Source organism: Notolepis coatsorum (genome assembly GCF_963971535.1).
Source record: "Notolepis coatsorum genome assembly, chromosome: 1".
Taxonomy (NCBI): Eukaryota; Metazoa; Chordata; class Actinopteri; order Aulopiformes; family Paralepididae; genus Notolepis; species Notolepis coatsorum.
The window spans coordinates 320,707,101-320,727,023 of record NC_140165.1 but is presented as its reverse complement, the minus strand read 5'-3'; the positions used below and the strand labels follow the sequence as shown (position 1 = coordinate 320,727,023).

The 19,923-nt window shown below is 45.3% G+C and overlaps 1 protein-coding gene across 2 annotated transcripts in view; it reads left to right on the top strand.

The window, feature by feature from the left end:
* The window catches only part of zbtb44 (zinc finger and BTB domain containing 44), a 52,200-nt gene extending 32,830 nt beyond the window's left edge, over positions 1-19,370 (top strand). The window contains exons 5-6 of one of the 2 annotated variants that reach the window (XM_084313379.1): positions 7,623-7,926; positions 15,478-19,370. In XM_084313379.1, coding sequence (XP_084169505.1) covers positions 7,623-7,926; positions 15,478-15,871 — 698 coding nt within the window. In that variant the 3' untranslated portion in view covers positions 15,872-19,370. The remainder of the gene's footprint in view (positions 1-7,622; positions 7,927-15,477) is intronic. The other variant, XM_084313380.1, reaches the window with a different exon arrangement.
* Positions 19,371-19,923: the final 553 nt, after the last annotated feature.

Here is a 19,923-nt window from a genome sequence, read left to right as displayed (position 1 = left end):
CCTCTGCCCGCTCAGAGCGGATCTAGTCGTCTAATCGATGCCCGTCCAGCCAGCCAGCAGGCCTCTGCCCGCTCAGAGCGGATCTAGTCGTCTAATCGATGCCCGTCCAGCCAGCCAGCAGGCCTCTGCCCGCTCAGAGCGGATCTAGTCGTCTAATCGATGCCCGTCCAGCCAGCCAGCAGGCCTCTGCCCGCTCAGAGCGGATCTAGTCGTCTAATCGATGGAGTCTGAGTCAACTAAGACCTTTTGTAGTCGAGGAACCGTTTCTCTCTCTCCGAGTTTAAGTAAGGGATAATGTATGGCTACGAGGTCATTGTCGCAAAATAATTGACCGACACAGAGTTTAAAATACCGAGCCGCTTCGGCGAGGTGTTTTAAACGTCAGTGAAGGTCAATTATTTTGCGACAATGATCGAGTATAGCTATACATTATCCCGCTTATTACATGGCTAACTTACTAACAATATACCTAATTAATTTTACATCGACTCGCAACACTGGTTCTGGCTCCGCTCGTCGCTCCGCCCCCTGTCATCGCCGGCAGCAGAACACCGGCAGTGTCTAATTGCACTGAAACAGTGTGTGTCAGTGGGCTTGATTGCGAACAGCTGCGCACAGCGGTCATTATTGTCCCACAGCGGTCATTATTGTCTGATAATGACCGCTGTCGGGGGGCTATTGACCAATCACAAGCAAGCATTTCGGCGGATGTGAAAACGCCATGTAATAATGAATTATAACATCTCTGGCATCGCAATAATATTTACCAATAATATGCTTTCGGTCTTTTAATAAGCATTCGATTTAAAGAGGTCTCTCATACATAATGTATATATTTATAATATTATATATATAGCTATATAGTACAGGGCTGTACGCTAAGCTTTTTCACTAGGGGCACACTTGCCCCTAAATGAGAAATTTAGGGGCAAAAAATATTTTTTAGGGGCAAATTTTTAAATAACTATTTTACCATTATTTATATCGATTGTTTTTGATTAAAAAAAAATTATATAATTATTATTTTGAATAAAATATATATATATTATATAATCATACTTGTAGTTGTATTATCTGCGAGACATCGCCACCTCGCTGTCTGCAAACAGCTCCACTGTCTGTGTGTATACTCGAGCAAGGATTCTCCGGGGGTGCAGCTGGACCCTAAACGCTACATTCAGAATCAGCATGCAAAAGAATTCTCCGGCGCTGCACCTGGACCCTAGTCAGCAGCCCTCACTCATGCGATGTAAACCAGGGACTCGAATACGCATGTTGTTGTTGTAGGTAGCTTGCAGGACGCTTGTAGGACATTGATGCCAGGAGCTTTCTGTAGCTACTGCTGGATGGCGTTGGGACAACGCCTCAGTGAACTATTTAGTTTACTGCGACATTTCGTAGTGACTAGTTACCTAGCCAACCGAGGTATTATGCACTGGACTATTGCTGATGGATTTGTTGATGTCGGGAGCTATCCGTAGCTAGCCGGCTGGATAACGTTACACAATGCCTCAAAGTCATGTATTAAACTAAGTGAATAGTTGACTGGGTCATTTTGTAACGGTAGCTAACGTTATCTCACGAAGGTCCCACACTGACTAGACTAACGTCACGGTGAGGCAATAGCCTCTGTTTACATGCAACAGGTGGGGAGGGGGTAGCAGCAGCAGCAGCAGCAGCAGTGCGCGGTGCGCGCTTCATGTGTGCTGAGACAGCGAGTGAGAACTCCGCTAAAGAATTGGATCATGATTTTCGGTTTTCACATGACTATTTGATTGCCCGTCACACGGCGCTCAGACGTCTCAGTGGGAGGCGCCAAACGTAAAAACTGAGCGCAAATGGCGGGTGGCGCTCTCTAGTTTCGGTCCCTGACTACTAGACTTACTGGAGCATTTGTTGATAGCTATCAGTAGCTAGCCGGCTGGCAGGCTCACCGAGGTCCCAGTGTTTACAACAGCCACGGGTGCGAGAGGGCTGGAGGAGGAGCAGACGCCGCAGCTCTCTCCGTGTGTCTGAGTTCAGTTCAGTTCGGCTCACTATAGGAGGTCGAACGCGACGAAAATATGAAGCAATACTAACTTTACTTTTCTTCATAGCTAAATCAGACAGTCAGCCAGTCTATCAGAGTGAATGCTCAGTCGATTGTTCCCGCTGATCATACCTGCTGAGTGCTCACTGCTCAGCTCGCGTGAGTGACGTCATCGCGTCATCATACGCCTTGGATCATTTAGGAGTGAAATGCGAATCCAAGGCTTGAAAGCACTACTCGCAAGCCCGCCCCCAGATAATATTTACCAATCACAACGGCCAATTAAAGGGGCAATTCGCGATGATATCATCGCAGTGTACAGGCCTGTAAGTAGCTATATATAGCTATATTGTTTTAATTGATTGTTATCTTTGTCTTACTGTTATGATTTTATATGTGTTTAATTTTTTGCTTATCTCTCTCTCTCTCTCTCTCTCTCTCTCTCTCTCTCTCTCACACTCTCACACTCTCACACTCTCACACTCTCTCTCACACTCACCCAGACAGTGGGAGTGTGTTCTTTCTCTCGCTTCAGATTCTAGGTGATATTGACCATATTGTGTTGTAATGTATAATATAACTGATACATACAGACCCTTATCTTATCTCCTCTCTGCTCCCCTGTAGGCATTAAGCCTTTATCTTATCTTATCTTATCTCCTCTCTGCTCCTCTGTAGGCATTAAGCCCTTATCTTATCTTATCTCCTCTCTGCTCCCCTGTAGGCATTAAGCCCTTATCTTATCTTATCTCCTCTCTGCTCCCCTGTAGGCATTAAGCCCTTATCTTATCTTATCTCCTCTCTGCTCCTCTGTACGCATTAAGCCTTTATCTTATCTTATCTTATCTCCTCTCTGCTCCCCTGTAGGCATTAAGCCTTTATCTTATCTTATCTTATCTCCTCTCTGCTCCTCTGTAGGCATTAAGTCTTTATCTTATCTTATCTCCTCTCTTCTCCCCTGTAGGCATTAAGCCTTTATCTTATCTTATCTGCTCCTCTGTAGGCATTAAGCCTTTATCTTATCTTATCTCCTCTCTGCTCCTCTGTAGGCATTAACAGGCCTGTACGCTGCGACGAGATCGTCGCAAATTGCCCCCTAATTTGGCCGGTGCGAATGAAAAATTATATCTACTCGCAAGCTTGCGAATAGTGATTTCACCCCTTCATTCGCATTTCACTACACTAACATTAGCCTACAACCAGGGCTGTACAGGCGACATAATGTTGCGGTTGTAATTTCATTAGACAGACCAGCGCGGACATTTAATAACATGCAATTTAATTGACACGAGCAATGGGCTAACGTTAGCTGGTGGTCCCGAGTGAAGCAGGGACGGTGGAAAAGTGAGGAAAGGGGGTGGGTTATATTGACAAGTGACAACGCTTGACAACAGAAGTTTAAACATAACTTCATATTTATTAGTTATTCGTTTCTGTATATCATCGACCACTGTGACTTTCCATCTCCGTGTTAGACTCTTCCTGTTTACATTCGAGTGTGACGTCATCACCTACGGCAGCTTAGACGATCAAAACGCGAACCTAGAACAAAACCCGGGGGGGGGGGGGGGGGGGGCTGGCTCTCTTGTGCGTTCTCGCCCCCTCTCTCTCTCTCGCTCTCTCTCTACATTCAATGATTTAAAGTAGCCAAACGTTACAGACAGTATAAATACTAACTGGATAGTTGATGATAAACATTTAATTTCATTATCTGAAATATTCTAAAATCATTAAGTCTGCTATAAGCCATTATCCCTTTGTGTGTAATTATTATTTTCTCACAGTAGTATATATATATGTGTGTGTGTGTTTGGCTAAAGTGGATAGAAAACACAGTACTGTGCAAAAAAAGGGCACCCAATAGTTTTTATATAAATAGTCTTAGATGTAAATAATTTTTTTTATTAGTGTGTCAGTAGACTACTCTTAGTACATTTTCATTAAATTATTTTTTAAAGCATCTTCATGGTTTAATAATGCAAACATATGTTGCAGGGACTTATTATAATCATCATATTGGCGTGACTGTATGCATCAAAGGGTTAAATCAAGCATTTTTAAGTGCTTTAGGAAATGTCAAAATATTGCGATATATATTGTGTATCGTGATATGGCCAAAAAATATCGCAATATCATTTAGAGGCCATATCGCCCAGCCCTACTATAATGGTAAAATAGTTATTTAAAAATTTGCCCCTAAAAAATATTATTTGCCCCTAAATTTCTCATTTAGGGGCAAGTGTGCCCCTAGTGAAAAAGCTTAGCGTACAGCCCTGATTAAGCCTTTATCTTATCTTATCTCCTCTCTGCTCCCCTGTAGGCATTAAGCCTTTATCTTATCTTATCTCCTCTCTGCTCCTCTGTAGGCATTAAGCCTTTATCTTATCTTATCTTATCTCCTCTTTGCTCCTCTGTAGGCATTAAGCCTTTATCTTATCTTATCTTATCTCCTCTCTGCTCCTCTGTAGGCATTAAGCCTTTATCTTATCTTATCTCCTCTCTGCTCCCCTGTAGGCATTAAGCCCTTATCTTATCTTATCTTATCTTCTCTCTGCTCCTCTGTAGGCATTAAGCCTTTATCTTATCTTATCTCCTCTCTGCTCCTCTGTAGGCATTAAGCCTTTATCTTATCTTATCTTATCTCCTCTTTGCTCCTCTGTAGGCATTAAGCCTTTATCTTATCTTATCTTATCTTATCTCCTCTCTGCTCCTCTGTAGGCATTAAGCCTTTATCTTATCTTATCTCCTCTCTGCTCCCCTGTAGGCATTAAGCCCTTATCTTATCTTATCTTATCTTCTCTCTGCTCCTCTGTAGGCATTAAGCCTTTATCTTATCTTATCTCCTCTCTGCTCCCCTGTAGGCATTAAGCCCTTATCTTATCTAGTCAAGTCAAGTCAAGAGTTTTATTTGTCACGGCATACAAGTATACAATGAAATGTGGGGGGTCTTGCCCGCAACGATGTGCATAATTACAATAGTAATATATAATAAGAATCCAATAGAACGACATTGTGCTATAACAAGTAACAAAGTAGGGCATATCGGTATATGTACATGAGTTATTTACAGAGCATGGTAGGACATGCTAGGTCCTGTGGTAGTGCAATACACTGTTAGCTACGGATGAGGCACTGGGTCTTTCTGTACACTGCTATACAATGCTATATTTTACAATCTCAAGCTCTACTATACTATTCTTAAAGTGACCTTTCCTTCTGTAAAGTGACCATAAGTGTGAGTGTGTGCAGCATGAGTGTGTGTGTGCTCATGTTAAAGTGGCTGCTAGTGTGTCGGCGTGTACAGTGTGTGTGTTGTGTGTGTGCTCATGTGTGCTTGTGTGTGGAGAGTTCAGTGTTCAAGGCTCTGATGGCCTGGGGGAAGAAGCTGAGTCTTATCTCCTCTCTGCTCCTCTGTAGGCGTTAAGCCTTTATCTTATCTTATCTCCTCTCTGTAGGCATTAAGCCTTTATCATATCTTATCTTATCTCCTCTCTGTAGGCATTAAGCCTTTATCTTATCTTATCTCCTCGCTGCTCCCCTGTAGGCATTACGCCTTTATCTTATCTTATCTTATCTCCTCTCTGTAGGCATTAAGCCTTTATCTTATCTTATCTCCTCTGTAGGCATTAAGCCTTTATCTTATCTTATCTCCTCTGTAGGCATTAAGCCTTTATCTTATCTTATCTTATCTCCTCTCTGCTCCTCTGTAGGCATTAGGCCTTTATCTTATCTTATCTTATCTCCTCTCTGTAGGCATTAAGCCTTTATCTTATCTTATCTCCTCTGTAGGCATTAAGCCTTTATCTTATCTTATCTTATCTCCTCTCTGCTCCTCTGTAGGCATTAAGTCTTTATCTTATCTTATCTTATCTCCTCTCTTCTCCCCTGTAGGCATTAAGCCTTTATCTTATCGTATCTCCTCTCTGCTCCTCTGTAGGCATTAAGCCTTTATCTTATCTTATCTCCTCTCTGCTCCCCTGTAGGCATTAAGCCTTTATCTTATCTTATCTGCTCCTCTGTAGGCATTAAGCCTTTATCTTATCTTATCTCCTCTCTGCTCCTCTGTAGGCATTAGGCCTTTATCTTATCTTATCTTATCTCCTCTCTGCAGGCATTAAGCCTTTATCTTATCTTATCTCCCCTGTAGGCATTAAGCCTTTATCTTATCTTATCTTATCTCCTCTCTGCTCCTCTGTAGGCATTAGGCCTTTATCTTATCTTATCTTATCTCATCTCTGCAGGCATTAAGCCTTTATCTTATCTTATCTCCTCTCTGCTCCTCTGTAGGCATTAAGCCCTTATCTTATCTTATCTTATCTCCTCTCTGCTCCTCTGTAGGCATTAAGCCTTTATCTTATCTTATCTCCTCTCTGTAGGCATTAAGCCTTTATCTTATCTTATCTCTTCTCTGTAGGCATTAAGCCTTTATCTTATCTTATCTTATCTCCTCTCTGCTCCTCTGTAGGCATTAAGCCTTTATCTTATCTCTTCTCTGTAGGCATTAAGCCTTTATCTTATCTTATCTTATCTCTTCTCTGTAGGCATTAAGCCTTTATCTTATCTTATCTCTTCTCTGTAGGCATTAAGCCTTTATCTTATCTTATCTTATCTCCTCTCTGCAGGCATTAGGCCTTTATCTTATCTTATCTTATCTCCTCTCTGCAGGCATTAAGCCTTTATCTTATCTTATCTTATCTCTTCTCTGTAGGCATTAAGCCTTTATCTTATCTTATCTTATCTCTTCTCTGTAGGCATTAAGCCCTTATCTTATCTCCTCTCTGTAGGCACTAAGTCCTTATCTTATCTTATCTCCTCTGTAGGCATTAAGCCCTTATCTTATCTCCTCTCCTCTCTGTAGGCATTAAGCCCTTATCTTATCTCCTCTCCTCTCTGTAGGCATTAAGCCTTTATCTTATCTTATCTCCTCTCTGTAGGCATTAAGCCCTTATCTTATCTCCTCTCCTTAGGTGTTAAGCCCTTATCTTATCTTATCTCCTCTCCTTAGGTGTTAAGCCCTTATCTTATCTCCTCTCCTCTCTGTAGGCATTAAGCCCTTATCTTATCTCCTCTCCTCTCCTTAGGCGTTAAGCCCTTATCTTATCTTATCTCCTCTCCTTAGGTGTTAAGCCCTTATCTTATCTCCTCTCCTTAGGTGTTAAGCCCTTATCTTATCTCCTCTCCTCTCTGTAGGCATTAAGCCCTTATCTTATCTTATCTCCTCTCTGTAGGCATTAAGCCCTTATCTTATCTTATCTCCTCTCCTTAGGCATTAAGCCCTTATCTTATCTCCTCTCCTCTCCTTAGGTGTTAAGCCCTTATCTTATCTCCTCTCCTTAGGTGTTAAGCCCTTATCTTATCTCCTCTCCTCTCTGTAGGCATTAAGCCCTTATCTTATCTCCTCTCCTCTCCTTAGGCGTTAAGCCCTTATCTTATCTCCTCTCCTTAGGTGTTAAGCCCTTATCTTATCTTATCTCCTCTCCGTAGGTGTTAAGCCCTTATCTTATCTCCTCTCCGTAGGTGTTAAGCCCTTATCTTATCTTATCTCCTCTCTGTAGGCATTAAGCCCTTATCTTATCTCCTCTCCTCTCCTTAGGTGTTAAGCCCTTCCAGTGCGACCGCTGTGGTAAAAAGTTCACGCGCGCCTACTCCCTGAAGATGCACCGGCTGAAGCATGAAGGTAAACGCTGTTTCCGGTGCCAGATTTGTAGCGCCACGTTCACGTCCTTCGGTGAATATAAGCACCACATGAGGGTCTCCCGGCACATCATACGCAAGCCGCGGATTTACGAGTGCAAAACCTGCGGCGCCATGTTCACCAACTCTGGCAATTTAATTGTTCACCTGAGGAGTCTGAACCATGAGGCGTCCGAGCCGCTAGCGAGCTACTTCCAGAGCAGGTGAGGAGTCCAGGGTCCAGTTAGCTAGGTTACATGCACAGTAATTAATTAACTTACATGCACAGTAATTAATTAACTTACATGCACATTCATTAATTAACTTACATGCACATGAATGAACTAAGTTACATGCACATGAATTAACTAGGTTACATGCACAGTAATGAACTAGGTTACATGCACAGTAATTAATTAACTTACATGCACAGTAATTAATTAACTTACATGCACATTCATTAATTAACTTACATGCACGTGAATGAACTAAGTTACATGCACATGAATTAACTAAGTTACATGCACAGTAATGAACTAAGTTACATGCACATTAATGAACTAAGTTACATGCACATTAATGAACTAAGTTACATGCACATTAATGAACTAAGTTACATGCACATTAATGAACTAAGTTACATGCACATTAATGAACTAAGTTACATGCACATTAATGAACTAAGTTACATGCACATTAATGAACTAAGTTACATGCACATTAATGAACTAAGTTACATGCACATTAATGAACTAAGTTACATGCACATTAATGAACTAAGTTACATGCACATTAATGAACTAAGTTACATGCACATTAATGAACTAAGTTACATGCACATTAATGAACTAAGTTACATGCACATTAATGAACTAAGTTACATGCACATTAATGAACTAGGTTACATGCACATTCATTAATTAACTTACATGCACATGAATGAACTAAGTTACATGCACAGTAATTAATTAACTTACATGCACATTCATTAATTAACTTACATGCACAGTAATGAACTAGGTTACATGCACATTAATGAACTAAGTTACATGCACATGAATGAACTAAGTTACATGCACATGAATGAACTAAGTTACATGCACAGTAATGAACTAAGTTACATGCACAGTAATGAACTAAGTTACATGCACAGTAATGAACTAGGTTACATGCACATTAATATGGTTAATTCTTGCATTATGCTATGGACCATATGTATTGTAATGTATGATGGGGCACAGTGGGCACAGTGGGCACACAGACCATCTGCACCTATGATCACACTGCCTACTTGCTCATATGCGTATATTCAGAGTTAATTATATTGTTTACACTGCCTATTCTTACTTTGCTACTCATTTTGGCATTTTGTTTGCATGTTGTACTTTAGTTTTGTATATTGTATATTATTTTGTATAGTGTTTGGTCTTTAACTCTTTTACTGTGTGAAGCACAATCTCAGGGGGCTCACACGGAACCAAGCATTTCACTGTAATGTACCTTTTTATATGTGACGAATAAAACGTGAAACTTGAACTTGATACTAGCAGCTGATATGCTGCCCAAGGTCACAGACAGGATAAGGTGTCTTTTATTCCGATGATCGCTATGGGCCGTGTACATGAGTGCATGTTGTGAGTGTTACCATGGAAACGGGACAGACCACGAGCCCAGCACACGTCTGGATCATGTGTTTTTACACGCCTCGTTATCCCGATGCGTTATCCCTCTTGACATTAGCATATACCAGCGATCATTTGGGTTTCTCATATAGTTGGAATATGAGCTCATCTGTGCTTTTGTAAATGCTATATGGCATCCATATACTCAAGGATCCCGAGTAGGGCTGCAACGATTAGTCGGCATAATCGATGATGTCGATTATAAAAAATCGTAGACGAGGAATTGTTGCGTCGATTAGTCATTACATTTTTTTTTAAAAGAATTATTATATATATATTTTTGCACTACCTATCTTTGTGAAAGTGGCTTCTCAGCTCTGGTCCAGCTGAAGACTTCTTAGCTTAACATAACAGACCGACAGTAAGTTTGGGGGAACTAATGGGATAACTGGGGATGTTGTTTGGTCCTGACAAGAGTCTCAAAGCAACTCTGAGGTCATGCTCAATGTCCAATCTGTTCCTCTGCTCTGTCTTCAGCTGGACCAGAGCTGAGAAGCCACTTTCACAAAGATAGGTAGTGCAAAAAAAAATATTTTTTTATTTTTTTATATAATTGTTTTTCGATTAGTCGACTAATCGAAAAAATAATCGACAGATTAGTCGACTACCAAAATAGTCATTAGTTGCAGCCCTAATCCCGAGTAATATCGGGATATTAATGTGCATGCTGTAGAGCAGATGGAGCCCACAACACCAACACGGATTAAATAATCGTCTAAATAATCTTGTATAGCTAGCAGTTCCCCAGAAGCAAGACAAACAGTCCACAAATTCACAGCGCAAATTCCTTACCCGGATTGGAAAGAATGCCAGGATGAGAAATTAACTACTGGTTACTAAAAAGAGTAAAAAAAAAAAAAGTGTTAAAAACTAATAAAAAGACAAGTTACAAACAAAACATGAGCAAACACCGAACGGAGACAATAGACGTGCTGCCATCTTGGATTCTAAAAGGGGACGTTTGAGATGATTGTGGAAGTCTTTAATAATCAGCAGCCTGTAGCTGCCGGCTCCCAGTGGGAGTCTTTTTGTATAAAGTCGATAAAGTGTTCTTCTTTCATACCCAAGACTTTTCCACTTCTCTAATCAACTCCAGGCCTCGCAGGTCGCTCGGCTCAAACGGGCCGTTGACTCCTCTGGAGTTTTATAGTCGAGCGTCTGCTGCCCCCGAGACCGTAACACTGTGGAAAACTCTCTGGCAACCCCGTCAGAACCCCCACTCCCGTCCTCCGTCCGCACATAAAGGGATATGTTAACCGTATTGTATTAAAAAGAAATCTGCTCTTTTTCATATCATATCGCAGATCGAGGACTGTAGTCTTAGCCGTAAGTCTTTGCCACAAACAACGCAGACTCATAACCTCCACGTTTCCTACCGGATATTGTTTAGTATCGTCGCTGTATAACTGAGGTAAAACGGAGAGACACGAGCTTGGATATTGAAGATTGAAGTTTTTTTGTGGGGGGGGGGGGATTTTCCAAAGCCATCGTAAACTGGAAATGCAGGCCTTGTATTTCACATGTAAACAAAGCTTCCACAGCTCCGCAGTTCAGGGTTTTTTTAGCTTCGTATACCGTCAGCTGTTATTTCAGGAGCTCGGCCATCGCTTTTTGGAGAGTGGAAAGAATCCCTGCGATACCGTGATATTCTGGTTTCCAGGGGCGGCTCGACCCTCTGTGTTTACAGTGTCGATGCAGATCTATGAGACGTGAGTGTCGTGCTGCTCCTCTTCACCTCCTCTCTCTCCTCTTCACCTCCCCTCTCTCCTCTTCACCTCCTCTTCACCTCCCCTCTCCTCTTCACCTCCCCTCTCCCCTCTTCACCTCCCCTCTCCCCTCTTCACCTCCCCTCTCTCCTCTTCACCTCCCCTCTCCCCTCTTCACCTCCCCTCTCTCCTCTTCACCTCCTCTCTCTCCTCTTCACCTCCCCTCTCTCCTCTTCACCTCCTCCCTCTCCTCTTCACCTCCCCTCTCCTCTTCACCTCCCCCCTCTCCTCTTCACCTCCCCTCTCTCCTCTTCACCTCCCCTCTCCTCTTCACCTCCCCTCTCCTCTTCACCTCCCCCTCTCCTCTTCACCTCCTCTCTCCTCTTCACCTCCCCTCTCTCCTCTTCACCTCCTCCTCTCTCCTCTTCACCTCCCCTCTCTCCTCTTCACCTCCCCTCTCTCCTCTTCACCTCCCCTCTCTCCTCTTCACCTCCCCTCTCTCCTCTTCACCTCCTCTCTCTCCTCTTCACCTCCTCTCTCCTCTTCACCTCCCTCTCTCCTCTTCACCTCCCCTCTCTCTCTTCACCTCCTCTCTCTCCTCTTCACCTCCCCTCCCCTCTCTCCTCTTCACCTCCTCTCTCCTCTTCACCTCTCCTCTTCTCTTCACCTCCTCTCTCCTCTTCACCTCCCTCTCTCCTCTTCACCTCCCCTCTCCCCTCTTCACCTCCCTCTCCCCTCTTCACCTCCTCCTCTCCTCTTCACCTCCTCTTCACCTCCCCTCCCCCTCTTCACCTCCCTCTCCCCTCTTCACCTCCTCTCTCTCCTCTTCACCTCCCCCCTCTCCTCTTCACCTCCCCTCTCTTCTCTTCACCTCCTCTCTCCTCTTCACCTCCCTCTCTCCTCTTCACCTCCTCTCTCTCCTCTTCACCTCCCTCTCTCCTCTTCACCTCCCCTCTCTCCTCTTCACCTCTCCTCTTCTCTTCACCTCCTCTCTCCTCTTCACCTCCCCTCTCTCCTCTCTCACCTCCTCTCTCCTCTTCACCTCCCCTCTCTCCTCTTCACCTCCTCTCTCTCCTCTTCACCTCCCCTCTCTCCTCTTCACCTCTCCTCTCCTCTTCACCTCCCCTCTCTCCTCTTCACCTCCCCTCTCTCCTCTTCACCTCCCCTCTCTCCTCTTCACCTCCTCTCTCTCCTCTTCACCTCCCTCTCTCCTCTTGACTCCCCTCTCCTCTTCACCTCCTCTCTCTCCTCTTCACCTCCCCTCTCTCCTCTTCACCTCCCCTCTCTCCTCTTCACCTCCCCTCTCTCCTCTTCACCTCCTCTCTCCTCTTCACCTCCCTCTCTCCTCTTCACCTCCCTCTTCACCTCCTCTCTCCTCTTCACCTCCCCTCTCTCCTCTTCACCTCCCCTCTCTCCTCTTCACCTCCCCTCTCTCCTCTTCACCTCCCCTCTCTCCTCTTCACCTCCCCTCTCTCCTCTTCACCTCTCCTCTTCACCTCCTCTCTCCTCTTCACCTCCCCTCTCCTCTTCACCTCCCCTCTCTCCTCTTCACCTCCCCCTCTCCTCTTCACCTCCTCTCTCCTCTTTCACCTCCCCTCTCCTCTTCACCTCCCTCTCTCTCCTCTTCACCTCTCCTCTTCACCTCCTCTCTCTCCTCTTCACCTCCTCCCTCTCCTCTTCACCTCCCTCTCTCCTCTTCACCTCCTCTCTCTCCTCTTCACCTCCCCTCTCTCCTCTTCACCTCCCCCCTCTCCTCTTCACCTCCCCTCTCTCCTCTTCACCTCCTCTCTCTCCTCTTCACCTCCCCTCTCTCCTCTTCACCTCCCCTCTCTCCTCTTCACCTCCTCTCTCCTCTTCCTCCTCTCTCCTCTCACCTCCCTCCCCCTCTCCTCCCCCCTCCCCTCTCTCCTCTTCACTTCCCCTCTCCCTCTTCACCTCCTCTCTCTCCTCTTCACCTCCTCTCTCTCCTCTTCACCTCCTCTCTCTCCTCTTCACCTCCTCTCTCTCCTCTTCACCTCCCCTCTCTCCTCTTCACCTCCCCTCTCTCCTCTTCACCTCCTCTCTCCTCTTCACCTCCCCTCTCTCCTCTTCACCTCCCCTCTCTCCTCTTCACCTCTCCTCTCTCCTCTTCACCTCCCTCTCTCCTCTTCACCTCCCCTCTCTCCTCTTCACCTCCCCTCTCTCCTCTTCACCTCCCCTCTCCTCTTCACCTCCTCTCTCTCCTCTTCACCTCCCCTCTCTCCTCTTCACCTCCCCTCTCTCCTCTTCACCTCCCCTCTCTCCTCTTCACCTCCTCTTCACCTCCCTCTCCTCTTCACCTCCCCTCTCTCCTCTTCACCTCTCCTCTTCACCTCCCCTCTCTCCTCTTCACCTCCCCTCTCTCCTCTTCACCTCCTCTCTCTCCTCTTCACCTCCCTCTCTCCTCTTCACCTCCTCTCTCTCCTCTTCACCTCCCCTCTCTCCTCTTCACCTCCTCTCTCTCCTCTTCACCTCCCCTCTCTCCTCTTCACCTCCCCTCTCCTCTTCACCTCCCTCTCTCCTCTTCACCTCTCCTCTTCACCTCCCCTCTCTCCTCTTCACCTCCCTCTCTCCTCTTCACCTCCTCTCTCTCCTCTTCACCTCCCCTCTCTCCTCTTCACCTCCCCTCTCTCCTCTTCACCTCCCCTCTCTCCTCTTCACCTCCTCTCTCTCCTCTTCACCTCCTCTCTCTCCTCTTCACCTCCTCTCTCTCCTCTTCACCTCCCCTCTCTCCTCTTCACCTCTCCTCTTCACCTCCCCTCTCTCCTCTTCACCTCCCCTCTCTCCTCTTCACCTCCCCTCTCTCCTCTTCACCTCCCCTCTCTCCTCTTCACCTCCTCTCTCTCCTCTTCACCTCCCCTCTCTCCTCTTCACCTCCTCTCTCTCCTCTTCACCTCCCCCCTCTCCTCTTCACCTCCCTCTCTCCTCTCCTCCCTCTCTCCTCTTCACCTCCCCTCTCTCCTCTTCACCTCCTCTCTCTCCTCTTCACCTCCCTCTCTCCTCTTCACCTCCCCTCTCTCCTCTTCACCTCCCCTCTCTCCTCTTCACCTCCCCTCTCTCCTCTTCACCTCCCCTCTCTCCTCTTCACCTCCCCTCTCTCCTCTTCACCTCCCCTCTCTCCTCTTCACCTCCCTCTCTCCTCTTCACCTCCCCTCTCTCCTCTTCACCTCCCCTCTCTCCTCTCCTCTCCCCCTCTCTTCTTCACCTCCCCTCTCTCCTCTTCACCTCCCCTCTCTCCTCTTCACCTCCCCTCTCTCCTCTTCACCTCCTCTCTCTCCTCTCCTCTCCCCCTCTCTTCTTCACCTCCCCTCTCTCCTCTTCACCTCCCCTCTCTCCTCTTCACCTCCCCTCTCTCCTCTTCACCTCCTCTCTCTCCTCTCCTCTCCCCCTCTCTTCTTCACCTCCCCTCTCTCCTCTTCACCTCCCCTCTCTCCTCTTCACCTCCCCTCTCTCCTCTTCACCTCCTCTCTCTCCTCTTCACCTCCCCTCTCTCCTCTTCACCTCCTCTCTCTCCTCTTCACCTCCCCTCTCCTCTTCACCTCTCCTCTTCACCTCCTCTCTCTCCTCTTCACCTCCCCCTCTCTCCTCTTCACCTCCTCTCTCCTCTTCACCTCCCCTCTTCTCTTCACCTCCTCTCTCTTCACCTCCCCTCTCTCCTCTTCACCTCCTCTCTCCTCTTCACCTCCTCTCTCTCCTCTTCACCTCCTCTCTCTCCTCTTCACCTCCTCTCTCTCCTCTTCACCTCCCCTCTCTCCTCTTCACCTCCCCTCTCTCCTCTTCACCTCCTCTCTCTCCTCTTCACCTCCTCTCTCTCCTCTTCACCTCCCCTCTCTCCTCTTCACCTCCTCTCTCTCCTCTTCACCTCCCCTCTCTCCTCTTCACCTCCCCTCTCTCCTCTTCACCTCCCCTCTCTCCTCTTCACCTCCTCTCTCTCCTCTTCACCTCCTCTCTCTCCTCTTCACCTCCCCTCTCTCCTCTTCACCTCCTCTCTCTCCTCTTCACCTCCCCTCTCTCCTCTTCACCTCCCCTCTCTCCTCTTCACCTCCCTCTCTCCTCTTCACCTCCTCTCTCTCCTCTTCACCTCCCCTCTCTCCTCTTCACCTCCTCTCTCTCCTCTTCACCTCCCCTCTCTCCTCTTCACCTCCCCTCTCTCCTCTTCACCTCCCCTCTCTCCTCTTCACCTCTCCTCTTCACCTCCCTCCCCTCTCTCCTCTTCACCTCCTCCCCCTCTCCTCTTCACCTCCCCTCTCCTCCTCCCCTCTCTCCTCTTCACCTCCCCTCTCTCTCCTCTTCACCTCCCCTCTCCTCTTCACCTCCCCTCTCCTCTTCACCTCCCCCCCTCCCCCCTCCCCTCTCCCCCTCGCTGCAGTGATCTCCTCGTGCCCGACTACCTGAGCCAGGTGCAGGAGGAGGAGGAGGTGCTGGGGGCGCAGTACGAGCTGGAGCACCACCACCACCACCCGGCCTACGCCACCGACGGCTCCTCCTCCACCTCCTCGCTCCAGATGCCCGTCATCTCCCAGGTCTCCTCCTCCACGCAGAGCTGCTGCGAGAGCTCCCCCCCCGGCTTCCTCTCCGCCGAGCCTCCCGAGCGCCTGGAGCTCCCGGCCTCCTCCGTCGGGATGGACGCCCTGCAGGTGGCGGAGGAGGCCGGGGGGCTGGGCGCGTCGTGTGGCGGAGGCTGCTCCCCGGAGGCGTCTGAAGAGGAGCGGCGGCAGCAGCAGCGAGCCCAGGAGCTGGCTTCTTCCATCACCATCGAGTGATCCCACCGCGTCTGTCCGCTCGCGTCCTCGTCCCGCTCATTTCTTCGACTCAGAAGTCCGCGTGGTCCCAGCCTCGCCTCGCCGCCCCGACCTTTTGGAAAGTGCCTGAGATCCTTCCCATTTCAACGAGCGCCGCGTGGAGGAAGGAGGAGAGGTCTGGACTCTGCCCCACGGCGACAAATCAAACCTTTGTTGTGTTTATAAAAGAAGAAAAGAGAAATTGTATTTAATTAGTAGTTGGTCTGTCCGGACAGAGACACGGTTAACTCCTTCAGTGCCGTCGCTTTAGGCAAACTGTTAATGTCACTCAATATTCTCTATATTGCAAGAGCTTGTACTGTAGTTTTAATAATTGAATGCTATGTATGTTGGGTGTTGTGGTGATGTGTGACATGTCAGAGGTGTGTGTGTGTGTGTGTACGTTTATTTCTTTAATCAATATAAACAGTACATTTGTTATACAAAAAAAAGTTACAAAATGTTTTTAGTTTCAAAACTTGAAATTCCCTTAACTTAAAGATATTAGCGCAATTTCTTTGTTTTGTTTTTCTAGCACTAGGATCGTTCAGTTGCTTGTGTTCTCACACGACGGCCTGTACGGTGTGACGATGTAGCAGTTAGTTTCATACGAGCGGAGGCCTGTTTGTCCAGGGACATTTCTTTTTCTTTTTAATTTGTGTAAATATGTAAGCAATTGGAAGGGGGAATTCGTTTACACAGTGTAACATTTTAATAACTCGCACAGATCTCGATAATCTCGACAAAGAGAGGGACACTGCTGAGATGCCGTTACTAAACAAAACCATATTTCACTTTGGTACAACGTTTTTATCCCGTTAGAAAGCGACTTATAGTGATTTGACTCGTATGTGTCGCCTTAGTTGTCCCTGAAACGCTGCACTGGCTGAACGGTCGAACACATTTCTCTGCCGAGTAAAACACATGTTTGGGGCAAATGGAGTTTGCTTCTGGTTGCCTGATGAGAAAAGTGTTGTTGTGTTTTTACTGCTTTTTATTCTTTTCTTTTTGAGTGTTTTAGAGACTGGGAAGCAACCTCCTTTTGTTCGCTATTCATACAACGTGAGATATATCTGATATATCTGTCCATAAACACTTGAATGTCCTCACGCCCCCCCCACCAGCCTAACCATCCAAAATCATCTGCACTGGTTATAACAGAATATGAATGAATTGCTTGCCAGTAGCCTAGTTGGATACGGTCATTGTGTTTGCATAATATAATGTATATTCTTCATCTAAATAGTTAAAATATAATATGTGTGCTAATGCATCAAGCAAGTAATGTTAAAGTGAAAGGTCCTTAACATTTTTACCCATTATTGTTTATAGCGGGAAAGTGAATATGACCTTTGGCCTAGTTAGAACGTGACCTTGGTGTCGACCCCTGGCCTTAAAACCCTGTACGGCCCAAATTAAATTGACTTTAGCAACTTCAGAGGCCAGAATGTGGGACCTATAAATATATTTACTATCAAATGGCATTGTGAGGCTGAACGACCCGTTGACTATGTTAATATGCAACCAAAAACAAGTATAACATTTACAGACTTAAATAGCTAAAAGCTAAAAGTGATGTTGTAATTTAGCAACCGAGGGCCTCACAGGGTTAAAGGAGACCTGTTGCATGTATTTTCAACCATTTTATAGACGTCCTTGAATCTAAGGAATGTGTTTCAGTTTTTGCCTAAATCTAATTGTTATTATTTTAGGGCTGTCAATCGATACATTTTTAAAATGCATTAATCATATGATTAATGAAATAATTAAACTTTGCAAAATGTGAGTAGGAGCTACAGTCGTAAATGCATGAGAAAATGGTTTGGTAAAGTAATAAGTACTTATCGTTAGAGAAAGTAATCACAAGTACTTATCGTTAGAGAAAGTAATCACAAGTACTTATCGTTAGAGAAAGTAATCACAAGTACTTATCGTTAGAGAAAGTAATCACAAGTACTTATCGTTAGAGAAAGTAATCACAAGTACTTATCGTCACCGGAGTCTTTAATAACGTTGAATCCATTTTCTCTCCCATGTAACAATGTCTTTGATTGCAGACTATTCCTTCAGATAATCTCGCTAATATGAACATTACAGCGACCTAACGTTAGCATAATTAGAAAGCATAAGGTAGCTGGAGCTGTGTACTTCATGCTTGTTGCTTCGCTGTGAAACACCGTTCGTTCATCACTGCATCGTTTCTACAAGTTGGTTTTAATCCAAAGTCTGCTTGGAAACTTGGTCTGGGCACGTCTGTTTAGTTTACTCCGTTTATTTGATCAGGGACAGTGCATATCAATCAGTTATACATTTATAATTTATGGTTAGTTATGTCAAAGAGTTGTCGGGAACGTAAACACAGAGTGTTGGAGGTCAACTCGGTTTACTCATATATTAATAATATAATAATATTTCTTTTAACTTTATTTTGATGGTTTTCAAATGAATAAAATCTTTTTTTCTTTTTAAGATGCGTTAATATTGACAGCCCTAAATTATTTAACATCTCTTTCTTCTCTCTTAACAAACACCAAATGTTAAATGAATTATTCCCTCCCCTGCCTGGCTATACCCCACACCCAAGAGTTTTATCTCAAGATGTTAAACCCCCCCTCGCCAAGTGGCAAGGATTTCCCCTCGGTGCCTAACTAACATTTCAAGACTGCCAGACCCGTACACGGACTATATAGGTTAGAACACATTTTCCATGATATGTCTCGGAACATTTCCTAAAGTTGAGCACTCAGAACGGTATCAGCGGTGATGTCATCCCTGCACTGGCACAAACGCTTTGTATCTCTAACTCGCTCTTATCTAGAATTTAAACCAAATTCAGATTACTTCATGAAAATTCTAAAAGTAAACATTCCCGTCTGCTACTTTAGGAGAACGGAAGCAAGCTTGCCACAGATCGGAGCAAATGTGAGGCTAATGCGCCTTAATACATGCTCACTATGCAGCTGAACGTTATACCAAAGTGAAATCCCCCTTTTTAAAACGAGACGAGCGTTGTTTCATAAATAATAATGGTTTAAGCGTTTTTTTTATTTGTGTTTTTCTCCCTACTTTAAACGGATCAACCCAGTACAAAGACACACACGGGAGTATAGTTTGTAGTGACGCTACTTAGAAAAACTTTATTTGTGGATTTAATTCAGAAACCATAACTCTGTTGACTTTTTGGTCAAAAACTAGCTGTTTGCGATGCCTATATTGTGCCAACGTAGGGGTCATAACTGTACAGTACTTGGACATTGTCGTGCCTGTTATCATGATGAGATAATGACGTCCGTGGGAATCCATGGGTTGAAAGCTACTGATATTTATTACCTGTTTTTATCTTGTCCAGTGAATTATTATTATCAATTCAATTCATTTTAATCTCGGTATTATAGTCTCCGGTATGAAACGGTTACGGTTATCGCGGTAAAAGACTGAACAACGTAACGGTGGGACGGAGGACAATGGGGGGGGGGGGGGGGGGGGACTCAAACACTAATCGGTAATGCTTTGATGAAAAGGTGACGAGGTGTGACCTTGAGAATCACCGTTACCAGTGCTCTGTGAATCACAAGGCGGATGTTCACGGAGATTTGTCTTAAATGAAATCTTTACCCTTTCATTTGCTCCTTTAAAAGAGTTGTGCCATTTGCCCTCTTATTTGGGTACGAATCAAGCTTTTTCTTTCCCTATTGGACCAAATGCTCTCTTATCTGATTGGGGAGCTACAGTATGCCTCCCCAATCAGTAATTGCACACAATTAAAAGAACGAGATAATCATGCTACGTGGTCCATGTCGTTTAGCAGTTTGTGGTTTTTCTTTTGCTCCTAAAACACTGTATGATATTGTGCATTTAAGAGTCTATAGCCTTACTAAACGGACCTATTTAACTTGAGTTGCACAATTTAAAAACTTTAGAAAACATTTTATATTCTCCATTTGTATGTTTTATGCTTTTAGCCAGTTCAGTTTGTGTGTGCGTGCGTGTGTCTGTATTCATATAACCTTTTTATACAAAAAACGCTGCTGTTT